Here is an 11,849-nt window from a genome sequence, read left to right as displayed (position 1 = left end):
GGACAGCATAGGTTGAAGCAGGAACATCTGGGAGAGTCCAGAGTGGACAGGACCAGACTGAACTGGGCCATGAGAGAAAAGAAACGGCAGAAGGGGAGACAGGAGAACCAGGTGGAGCATCCAAAAGACCAAAGGTACAAAAGGGAACAGGTAACGTCCTCGTTCCCCCCCCCCCACACACACACCCGTTTAAAACTTAAAGCGCAGGAATTTAAAAGTGTGTCTGGACTGACTGAATTTAAGACCCACTCCCTGAGAAGGAACCCACACCTGCCACTGCTAAGGTGGCCTGGGACTAGCTAGGCCAGGGACCGACAGGAAATCCAAATACCGTTCTGCTAAAGGAAGAATAAAACCAGGACATTCTGCTCTACCCATAGGTCCCTATCTCATTCAGCCAGCATGAGAGAAACTTCCCCTGCCAGAGATGGAACAAAACAGACCCACAACTAAACAAAGTGCATTTAGTTCAGTAGAAAGGTTCACAAATATTTCATTATTTTGCTATTTTTTCACAGCAAAAGTACATACTAAACATCAGTTTTAAATTCAAGCATATATATAAGAGCCTTTAAGCCCTAGACCCAATAACATGTACAATTCCTTAACTTTAGTTTTCTAGAATGTAAGGTATATAGATGGTAACTTCCAGTATTGTGAGAATTACAGAAAGTACTGCCTAACAAATTTTGAAACATTCAATATGCTCTATATACCTTAATTTCCCTTTGAAATGTGACAGCGTAGAAATATACCTACAGTAAAAATAGACAGTAATGTAAAGTCAGGATTCATGGTCAAACATAACTATTTATTAGGGGGTTTTTTCCTTATAAACATTTTCTTCTTTTTTAAAAAAAAAAGAAAAACTTAGAATTTAAATACCTCCCATTCCACCACATATAAGGTGTACATTATTTACATTTCTAAAATAAAACATTACAGATTTTCTGACATTCAGTATTTCCTTTAAAATAACAAAAATGAAGCAATTAAACTTTGATCAACAGCTACAACTTGTATAATCTTGGCACAATTTACAACATGGCACCCACGCTGCATTTCATATTTTAGACCATCTTTGTCCCATCTAACTGCCCAGTAGAGAACCTGTCCCTCATGTGAACAGACTCTGTCTCCGTGCATACTAAAGCAAGTGCACAATGCAAATGCTGCCCTTCTGCTTCCTTTACTTGGTACTGGCAGTATTTCTGATTTTTGTCTTCAAAAATGATTTCTATTCTGACTTTAAATGTTCCTTATATTTACTGTTTTCATGACATTATTTCTACCAATACTTTATCTTAAATGTATAGGAAAAAATCAAATAGAACAAAAGTCTTCCCTAAAATATTAGTGATTTCACCACCCTGGTTATGCATATACAAAAATAACAAACAAAATTTAGTAGATGTAAAAAACTATTTCCCTAAAAATAGTCATTTCTGCAAAACAATTTAAGGAGAAAAATGTTCTTCAATAAAAATGCATTAATACGCCGGGCGGTGGTGGCACACGCCTTTAATCCCAGCACTTGGGAGGTGGTGGCGCACGCCTTTAATCCCAGCACTCGGGAGGCAGAGGCAGGCGGGTCTCTGGGAGTTCGAGACCAGCCTGGTCTACGGAGCTAGTTCCAGGACAGGCTCCAAAGCCACAGAGAAACCCTGTCTCGAAAAAAAAAAAAAAAAAAAAAAGCACTAATAGATTTTACAACCTATACTATTTCAGAAACAAAAACGCAAATTTGTGCAAAACTAGGAGAAATATCCACTTATAAGAATAATTATGAGCCAGGCGGTGGTGGCGCATGCCTTTAATCCCAGCACTCGGGAGCAGGGGCAGACGGATCTCTGTGAGTTCAAGGCCAGCCTGGTCTACACCTGTAGAGGCTCTAAAGCTACAGAGAAACCCTGTCTAAAAAAAAAAAAAAAAAGAATAATTATGAGAGAAATTAGGAAACTGTCACTTTACATCACCAATAATAATTGCAGCTTTGGTGACATAAAGAGCAAACAAAAGAAAACCTGTATGTCAACAATACTTCAGAACTACTAACAAAGACTAGCTGTAAAGTCAGCCTTGAGTGCATGTGAACAGTGCACACAACAGATGCAGAGTGGAAAACACAAATCTGTGAAGGCTAGTGATCTCACTTACTGCATGTTTGAGAACTGTGTAGCAATACATGCAAAAGAAGAAGGAGGGAAAGAAGAGAAAGAAGGGGGAGGGGAAGGGAGGGGAGGAAGACACCTGTACCAGGAACTTGCACAATTAAAAACTGAGGGCCCAATTTAATTTGCACTTTATAAGTCCAACTATATGAGTAGTAGACAGAGATCACAGCAGTCTTATCCTTCAAATGAATTCTCACAGACGAACTTCTGAAAGCCTTAAAGATTCAAATCATCTGCCTTCAGAATCCTGTTGCATGCCTGTTGTTTGTTAGTTTTGAACTTTCTTATTAAATCTTGAAACAAACCTCTATTATCACTCACAAATGATCATGCTGATAAACAGTGGCGCCTATGGTAAATCTCTAAATTACGGCAAAGCCCTAATACTAAAGTCCATTAGGAGCAATACTTCAAGACTGAGCTGAGTTAAAAGTGGTATATTCTTTAATATGTCAAGAAAGTTTCAAAATAACATGTTTTCCTAGTATGTAATCACATTCCACATCACAAATAAACTTTTGGTCCAGTATATTTTCAATCGGAATTTACTGTTATAAATGACATGTTCTGAGTACTTAATATAATTTTAAATACTATTCACAATAGGTAAGGTAACACATGGCATAATTTATATAAAATCTATTCCAATTTTTCCTATACATCAACCTCCAGTCTTTAATTAAAGTCAGACTGAAAGAAAGACTTGTTTAAAATAAAACAGAATACAGCAGAGGTAAAAAGGCTTTGTTTCTTTAAACCGCTGTTTTAAGTACTGGATCCACTTTTTCATACTATTCTCTCAATCAAAACTATCATACATAATTCAAAAGTTTTAAAAGATAAGGGAGGAAAACAGAAAGCAAGATCTAGAGAAAAACCTTAAAAATTCTATTTCAATTCAAAGTAATTATACTTAATTTCTTTTAAAAAATGTTTTCACATGTAAATGATGTTCCTGTTTCCAATAGTGACATCAGGGAACTTCTATCCTGTGACGCAGTCACTGAGAGCAGTCTTCTCCCAAGATTTAGAGCCTACAACATACTCTTAATTACCAAGTTGGCTTGGTTCTCAGAGAATAGCCAAGTTTGTGAACTTGATTTTGTAATTAATGTTGGTTCTATTAGCTTCGAAAAGTGTTATTGTGCAACTAAAAAAATGAAAATGATCTCTTATGTAGTCATAAACCAACTCTCAAAGCACCTATGACACATGACAAATTTCTAGACATACTTTGAACATAGCTGACATAAACAGTGCTCCCAAGAGAACTGCTTTCAAAGTCAGCTCTCATGTGGATGTTGATTAGGGTACAACATACTCATTTTAAAAGGAAGTTCCACAGCTTAGTATTTGTATCTCACATAATCTACCATTTTAGTGGTTATCAAAACCTCTCTCAGAGAGGGTGTAGACAAAGCTATAAAAGAAATCTGTTGTTTTGCTGCTACTTTTCCCATAAGCAAGGAAAATGCTCATTACACAAAATGGAATCTAGTGATTACATATGCAAAATATAAATATCCATATTTCTATTTTCTGGGAAGAGATTGTAGTGCTTCATCCATCCTGATAATCCAGGTAGTAACTCAGAAATACATATTAAAAATATACTCTGCTACCTAATACATTTTATGTTGACCATTTAGAATTTACAATGACTAAAATAACGAAAAGTGGCAACAGCCTAAAATGCTTTCAGTTTATGGTACACAGAGCTCCAAAGCCACCCACCAACACAGCACGCTCGTTGTCTGGGGCAGTCTAACGGTGTGGCTTCTGTGGGGAGTGGGAGAACCAAGTCAACAAGTGAACAGGGCAGCAGCACCACCTACTCAGTCAGTCTCTCTTCACGACCACTACACTGACAACTAATATTTCCTAAAACCTGCTTTGTTATATACGCATCTAACCAAAGCACTGTGAATAACAATATAATGATAATTTTCTATATCCAATTGTATGGGAAGAGCTTATGAAAGAATGAGGAAAACAACTTGCACTTTTATAACTGCATAAAAAATGGGGAAGCCAGATAATGGTGGTGCACCCCTTTAGTCCCACAGCATGTAGGGTGCAGAGGCAAGGAATCTCTGAGAGTTTGAAGCCAACCTGCTCTATGTAGCAAGTTTCAGGCTAGCTAGGGCTACACATACACCCAGTCTCAAAGGGGGGAGGGGGCAGTGGGAGGGAGAAAGAAAGGGGAGATTCTATTTCTAAGTGAGCAGATCTGAAAGGAATCTAAGAGACAGTTATAAGCAAGCTCTCCTGCAGAATGAACTCTGATCTTTACTCTATGAAAGGGCGTTTTACTCTCCAAGCAAGTTTACTAAACTGGCTTTCTTTTGAGTTCTAGTGTTTCCTTACCTAGCGCCATCTGCCACCATGTACACTTGCCAGGCCCTTCCCAGGAGAGTTTCTATTTTCTCACTACACACACACAAACACACAGACACACACACACACACACACAAAAAAAAACCAACACCAAAAAACCAAAAAAAAAACCCGTTATCTCCTTACTTCCCCAAATTGAGGGACTATTTGTAACAGTGGCACCTGAGATTCTGGCACAGTGAAAATAGCTCCTACTTAGTGTAGTGGGAACGTTAAGTCCTACTACCAAGCACTAATTTGTAGGATTAGTTTTCCATTCTTACAGCGCGCTGTATGTAAGGCTTACAGGACTGGAAACAACCTCTCCCTCTCCTCTCTCCATGCTGCTGCTATGGAAGCCCATGTTACTGGGCGACATGAAGTCAAGAGACTATGGAAGACCGTTTCAGTGAGTAATTATGGGTTCATTTCCTGTTCAGAGCGGACTCAAACATCAGAATTCTGAAGCAACTCATAATGCTTGATGTTATCTATTTAAATACTAAAAAAATTATTTTAAGGAAATCAGCTAGCTGTCAGTTCACAAATAAGCACTACTAATAAATGCCCAGTATTATCTACCTTTTCCAAGGTTTTTGTTCCTTTTATTATTGGTACTTGGTGAGCAATCACCATTATAGAAATGAAATGGAGAAAAAGGCAGTTCCTAGTGATCATAACTGCAAGGGCATTCAATTCTTATCATTGTCACTTGTCAATGACAAAACCAAATTTACTTAATTTTAGACTCTTTTCCACTAATTATTTGCATACAAATTCAGAGCAAGCATTTCTATTTTACTAGGGAAAACTAACTACAGAGAGAATTGAGGGAAACAGATTTATCTAAACTGACAAAATTAAAACTCAGAGTCTGAAAAGAGTATTTCTCAAGAACAAAACTGAAGGGAGGGGATGGGAAACCTCAATATTTATTCTAAAAATCAAATTCTTGAACTTGTAATTGATGATGACAACTCAACAGAATGTCATGTCAACTGAAATTTAAAAGTTATTAACTACCGAGCTAGCATTCTCATTACTTGGTATCGCTACAAAGAAAATAGATTTCACAGTGGAAAATAAGAAGCCAGGTGCTTCAAACTGCACCAGAAATCAAGGTAGTGTGTCATTTAAAATGACAGTCAGATACCAGCTTCATTCACTGAATGGAGATGCTAAAAAGTGATTAATTTCCCCCAATAGTCATTAAATGTTTAATGTCTGTACCTAAAACTAAGTATCTTTAACTTCTCATGGAAGCTGATTTCTAAAAGGAAGTCTTCAAGACTCTGTTTATGAGTAATAAACACCATTCTATTCCAGGGTTTTAAAACAGAACTTTCTAGAATTGACTCCCCATACTTAATTGCTTCTCTTTTGATTTCCCAAACAAACTAATGCCTGCCACCACCCATTCTCATTTTTCCTCCTCTCTGAAATACATGGGGATTCTGCACTTAGGGCTCATTTGGCAATTCCTAGGAAACCTCACAGTTCAACATCCTTTCTGAAGACGGCAATTCTATATATAACCTGAAGTTTTACACTTACAGTGCATTTAACATATAGGAAGAAGCTGAAATGCAACGGCTATTACATTTCATCATCCTCAAATTTCAATATCACAGATATCAAGAGATGGAAAAAGACCTGCTTGTAGAACCTTAAACATCTGCTGAACAGAATATATTAGTCAATATCAAAAATAATTAAGAATTTTGTTGTTTTACATTTATGTTCTACATGCACACCTTTACAAATTACGTCAAAAATAATTAAGAAATAATTTTGTTTTACATTTATGTTCTACATGCACAACTTTACAAATTATGTTTTTTCAATGTAGCAAAAACTGGACATCATCAACTTGAGTAAACTATGGCTTTTATAACAGATTACTTTACAACATGCACAACTAAGTGCCCTAGATAGAAATTCTAATATTGTTTCAAGCTCTGCTCAGTCCTATATCTGTGCTTTGCACCTTAGAAGTGAACCTATCAAGGCACTTAAAAACACATAAGTCTTTTTTAGGGACTTCAAAGTGGGCCACAATTTACATAACACAGAATTCAACCCATCAGCATTTCAGTTAGTATTTGTTTCCAGAGTACAATATCTTAAAAAGTCCTCAAATAACCCAAACCAGGTTAATAAAAATAAAATACTTAAAAAAAAATATTGTATACCACTAAGACAAATTTGCCATTTTCAAATGTAGAGAATGGTTCTTGGCTTCCTCTAGCAACAAAATATGATTTTGTATTTCAGAAGAGAAAAGGGAACCCAAACAAGACCCCAAACCTAAAACAGAAACAATCCAGATAAAAACAAAATATAACAAAGCCCAAATACACTCCGCACAGTTCCACTGGAGGAAAAATTTGCAGCTTTCATCCTTTTATCTGTCCTTTGAGGTGAGTTTTTCAATCAGTTCTTGGAGTGGTGCAAGTTCTCTTCTGTCAATAAGGTTGAACTCCTGCAAACAGCACAAGTTATTTGCATCTAATTCCAAAGCAGATTACTATGCATACGAACTTCTGTTTTAAGTAAAAGGCAACTTCACTTTTTAAATTGTTCACTTAGCTTAAAGAAATTGCATGACTTCCTTGACGCTGTTTTTACATCTATAATATTAAAAATAAATCCCCCCCCAACTCATGAAATTATTGTGGAGACTACATGCGGCAACTGCTGTTAACTACTTCATGTAATACCTGGAACACACTACCAATCAGTAAGTGGGAGCTGCTGCTTCCCGATGAAAACAATACTCTGGGCAGCACTCAAATGTCAATCAAATAGGGATCTGATGTCACTGCAAAGAAAAAGCTTTTACCATGGAAAAATTAAGAAGTTGGGATACTGTGCCAATAATCAAGGTTCTGTATCTTTTTTAAAAGATTTATTTATTTATTATGTATATAGCATTTTTTAAAAGATTTATTTATTATGTATATAGCATTCGGCCTGCATGTATTCCTGCAGGCCAGAAGAGGGCACCATATATCATTATAGATGGTTTTGAGTTACCATATGGGTGCTGGGAATTGAATTCAGGACTTCTGGAAGTTCAGCCAGTGCTTTTAACCTCTGAGCCATTTCTCCGGCCTAATACTGTATCTTTTAAAATGACCTTTTAAATGATCCCTGTTTAACTATGATTTTAAAAATGAATAAATAAAGCCGGGTGGTAGTGGCACACGCCTTTAATCCCAACATTCAGGAGGCAGAGACAGGTGGATTTCTTTGAGTTCAAGGCCAGCCTGATAAATAAGAACTAGTTCCAAAGCTACAGAGAAACCCTATCTCTAAAAAAAAAAGAGTTTGTGCTGCTCTTGTAGCGAACCCAAGTTCCTTCCATTCCTCGCACCCACACCAGGCAGCTCACAACCACCTGAAACTCCAGTTCCAGAGGATCTGTAATGAGAACACATTGCTGATGAGAGTATCCAAGGTAATGGAGGCAGAACTCTCCCAGGGGGCAGAAGATACAGCTACAAAGCTCCAAAAAAAGAAAGAGAGAGAAATAGAGAGAGAGAGAGAGAGAGAGAGAGAGAGAGAGAGAGAGAGAGAGAGAATAAATGTGACGTATACTATTCTCAACTCTCAATTTAATTCATTCATTAGCACCCATCATATGGCCAGCACTACGGTCAGAACTTTAGAGACACACAAGCCCTCAGATCTGCAGAGTCCGGGCCAAGAACATGTGGGAATACATACATGGGAATACCTACCATGTGACTAACTCATTGTACTGACATTAAAGTGACCAGAAAACCAGATTCAGAATTCTCAAAACACCTCTTAGGTGCGCCCACCCACTGTGACGGAGGGGCTGATCTAATGGGAACTCACCAAGGCCAGCTGGACTGGGACTGATGGAGCATGTGATCAAACCGGACTCTCTGAACGTGGCTGACAATGAGGGCTGACTGAGAAGCCAAGGACAATGGCACTAGGTTTTGATCCTACTGCATGAACTGGCTTTGTGGGAGCCTAGCCTGTTTGGATGCTCACCTTCCTAGACCTGAATGGAGGGGGAAGGACCTTGGACTTCCCACAGGGCAGGGAACCCTGACTGCTCTTTGGACTGGAGAGGGAGAAGGAGGGGAAATGGGGGGAGGAAAATGGGAGGAGGTGAAAATCTGTAATAATAATAATAATAATAATAATGATGATGATGCAAAAATAAAATGCCTCTTAATTCTACACTACAAAGTAGTTGGCATGAGGAGAGCCAGCTTTGAGTACCTGACCCTCAGTTAACCTTTTGATTTTCCAACCCAAAGCTCTACCTATGCCCAAAAAGGCCCATGCAAATGAGTAAAGATAAGTTGGCTGGCATGTCCAAGTGATATCCACATACCTCTAACAAGCAGGTATCATCTGGGTACTCTTCATGTCTAAAGCAGAGATGTGCCCTAGTCTTCAAAAAATAAACATCAACAATCCACCTGAGAGCATGAGGGTAGGGAATTCTGGGATCACATATATTCTAAACACATGAGATACTATGTTCTTGGCCCTGTAGAGTCTAGACTGTATGTGGCCAAAGCAAGAGTCTCTAAATCCAGAGGCCCAAGCAAGTGATCTTCTTAATCAAAGGGTGCTGCTGCTAGGAGGGTAAGATGTGCAAAATGCTCTAAATTGGTTCTCCACTATTTTCTAGCACATAACATAAAGTATACTTTATGGCTAAAGAGTAAAGTAAAACTAACACTTTTAAAGGAAGAATATTTCTCCTGAACCAACAAAACCTAAATTTGGCAATCATTTTCTGCTAACTAAAATACTAATGTAAAACTTTAGTGGTTTTGTGTTGTTATGGGTCTACAAATCAGACTGTCAAATAACTCTCCAACAAACTTTGGAAAGTTATAACCTCTTAAAATGTCTTTTTTACAGGTAATTTTTTTAAAAAGTATGTAGTGTTAAGAGCGGCGGGCTACGTTCCTGGCACCCGGCAGCCCGCACGGCTAGCTTTATACCCAAAATAATTACACGGAAACTGTATTCTTTTAAACACTGCTTGGCCCATTAGCTCTAGCCTCTTACTGGCTAACTCTCACATCTCGATTAACCCATTTCTAATAATCTATGAACCACCAAAGATGGTGTCTTACCAGAAAGGATTCTAGCCTACATCCGTCTGGGGTTGGAGAATCATGGCGACTGCCTGACTTGGCTTCTTTCTCCCAGCATTCTGTCTGTCTACTCTGCCTACCTAATTTTCTGTCCTATTAAAGGCCAGTTTCTTTATTAATTAACCAATGAAAGCAACAGATAGAAAGATGACCCTCCTCCATCAAAAGTATGCCTTTAGTGTTAGGAGTATGTATTAATGAAAATGGATACATGTTTCTTTGGTGGAGAGGAAAGTAAAAATGACATTTATAACATATGCTCACATATAAAAACAAACAAAATTTGCTTTCTCTCAACCAACATCTCCTTCTTCTAATATCTACAGAAACAGGAAAGAAACTAACTACTTGGCCCATCTATTTCCAACTCTTTCATTTTTCCTTATTATTTCTCTAATTTGAAAATTAAATAAAACTGTATTCATAGTTTTTTTTTCTTTCCTCATTTGTTTGAGACAAGGTACTGACAGGTAACCCACGCTGGTTACCTGATTCTCCTGTCTCAGTATCCAGAGAACTGGGATTGTGTGTAGGGGCCACCATGCCTGCTTTCTTAGTCTACATTTCAAAGGCTCTCTCTGAGGACTAAACAAAGGGGAAATAAACTGTAAGGGACCTCTACAACACACTCTGACCCTTCCTTTCCTCACACATGATGAGCAGGCATGCTTCAAAATTACTTAGAATATGGTTTTAAAAAGAAATGGGGGAGCCGGGCAATGATGGTCTATGCCTTTAATCCCAGCACTCCAGAGGCAGAGGCAGTTAGATCTCTGTGAGCTCCAGGCCAGCCTGGTCTACAGAGTGAGTTTCAGGAAAGTCCTGGCTACACAAACAAACCTTGTCTCAAAAAAAAAAAAAGTGATATTCAAAGTATGTATATATAGAGAGATTTCTCTTTGAAAATAGAGGGGTGAGAAAACAAGGAGTGCTAGAACACTTGAGACCAGGTTCACTACAAGTGTGCCCAACTAGTGGAGTTCACAATCTGACTGCATTTTCCCCCCTACTTTGATTTGTTTGTTACTTGTTTCTGTTGGTTTTGCTTGCTGTCTATCATTTTTGTTCATTTGTTTGTTTGTTGAGACCGGATCTTATGGTCCAGGATAACCTGAAACTTGCTAAGTAGCAAGCTGGCCTGGAACTCAATCCTTATGCTTCAGCCTCTCAAGTGTCAAGATTATACACAAGTATCATCATATCTGACTCACTATTCAGATTTCTTATTTAGCCCCTTCATATGGCCTGGAAATTGACACAGTTCAAGCAAGGCAAGGCATCTTGAAACCGTTTCAGAGTTGCCTACCATAAACTGGTAGAGTAATGAAATTAAGATGAAAAAGGCCCATCATTATCATCATGGAAAGTGTAAATTAGATGTAGATTAGATAGAGATAGCAAGTTCTGTTCTGACAGTGTATATACACCATTTATTCATCACAGAATTCGACAAATAAACATGGAGCAAGAAAAGCCTTATGAATCCACCTACCTGAACAAAAAAAATAAAGTGCTTGAAAGATGTATTGAGATGTGCTTCCTCCTGAAGCTGGATCACAGGGTCAAAATGTTGGTGATATATGTGAGCATAAACTCTAAAGAGTCGTTTGAGAATTGTTTTCGCCACGGACATGAAATTCTTGGGGAATGGAACACCTAGTAAAGAGAAGCCCCGCTGTTAATAAGAAAAGAGCACAAAGAAGCATGCTTTGTCATCAAGTAAAACAGGGCTGAAAGATGTAATGTGTATGGATTCCTGTCTTCATGCCCATAAAATCTTTGAGATGTTCTTAGCACATCATGAATGAAAGTAAACTCCACAGCTTTTAAAAATCAGAATGATAGTTCCAGGACAGGCTCCAAAGCCACAGAGAAACCCTGTCTCGAAAAAAAAAAAAATCAGAATGATTCTTCTTTATAGCATATTATATTTCTAACATACTACCACTTTACAAATAAACACCTCAGAGGCAGCACGGCTAGAGTGCACACCCAAATTGCTAGATCTGTTAGCATTAAGCACTACACAAATATGTGGTAACAGCCGGGCGGTGGTGGCGCACGCCTTTAATCCCAGCACTCGGGAGGCAGAGGCAGGCGGATCTCTGGGAGTTCGAGACCAGCCTGGACTACAAGAGCTAGTTCC

General features: G+C 38.3%; 1 protein-coding gene across 1 annotated transcript in view; it reads right to left on the bottom strand.

Annotated features, from left to right (window-relative positions):
- Positions 1 to 1,700: 1,700 nt before the first annotated feature.
- Mob1b (MOB kinase activator 1B) overlaps positions 1,701 to 11,849 on the bottom strand; it is a 36,653-nt gene continuing 26,504 nt past the window's right edge. Inside the window, exons 5-6 of the mRNA XM_005359458.3 lie at positions 11,196 to 11,359; positions 1,701 to 7,032 (exon numbers count right to left, since the gene is read on the bottom strand). Of these exons, the coding sequence (XP_005359515.1) occupies positions 6,955 to 7,032; positions 11,196 to 11,359 (242 nt within the window). The 3' untranslated portion in view covers positions 1,701 to 6,954. The remainder of the gene's footprint in view (positions 7,033 to 11,195; positions 11,360 to 11,849) is intronic.

The sequence above is a fragment of the Microtus ochrogaster genome, linkage group LG1 (assembly GCF_000317375.1).
Source record: "Microtus ochrogaster isolate Prairie Vole_2 linkage group LG1, MicOch1.0, whole genome shotgun sequence".
NCBI classification, from domain to species: domain Eukaryota; kingdom Metazoa; phylum Chordata; class Mammalia; order Rodentia; family Cricetidae; genus Microtus; species Microtus ochrogaster.
The sequence above is the reverse complement of the archived record's forward strand: the minus strand, read 5'-3'. Positions and strand labels throughout refer to the sequence as shown.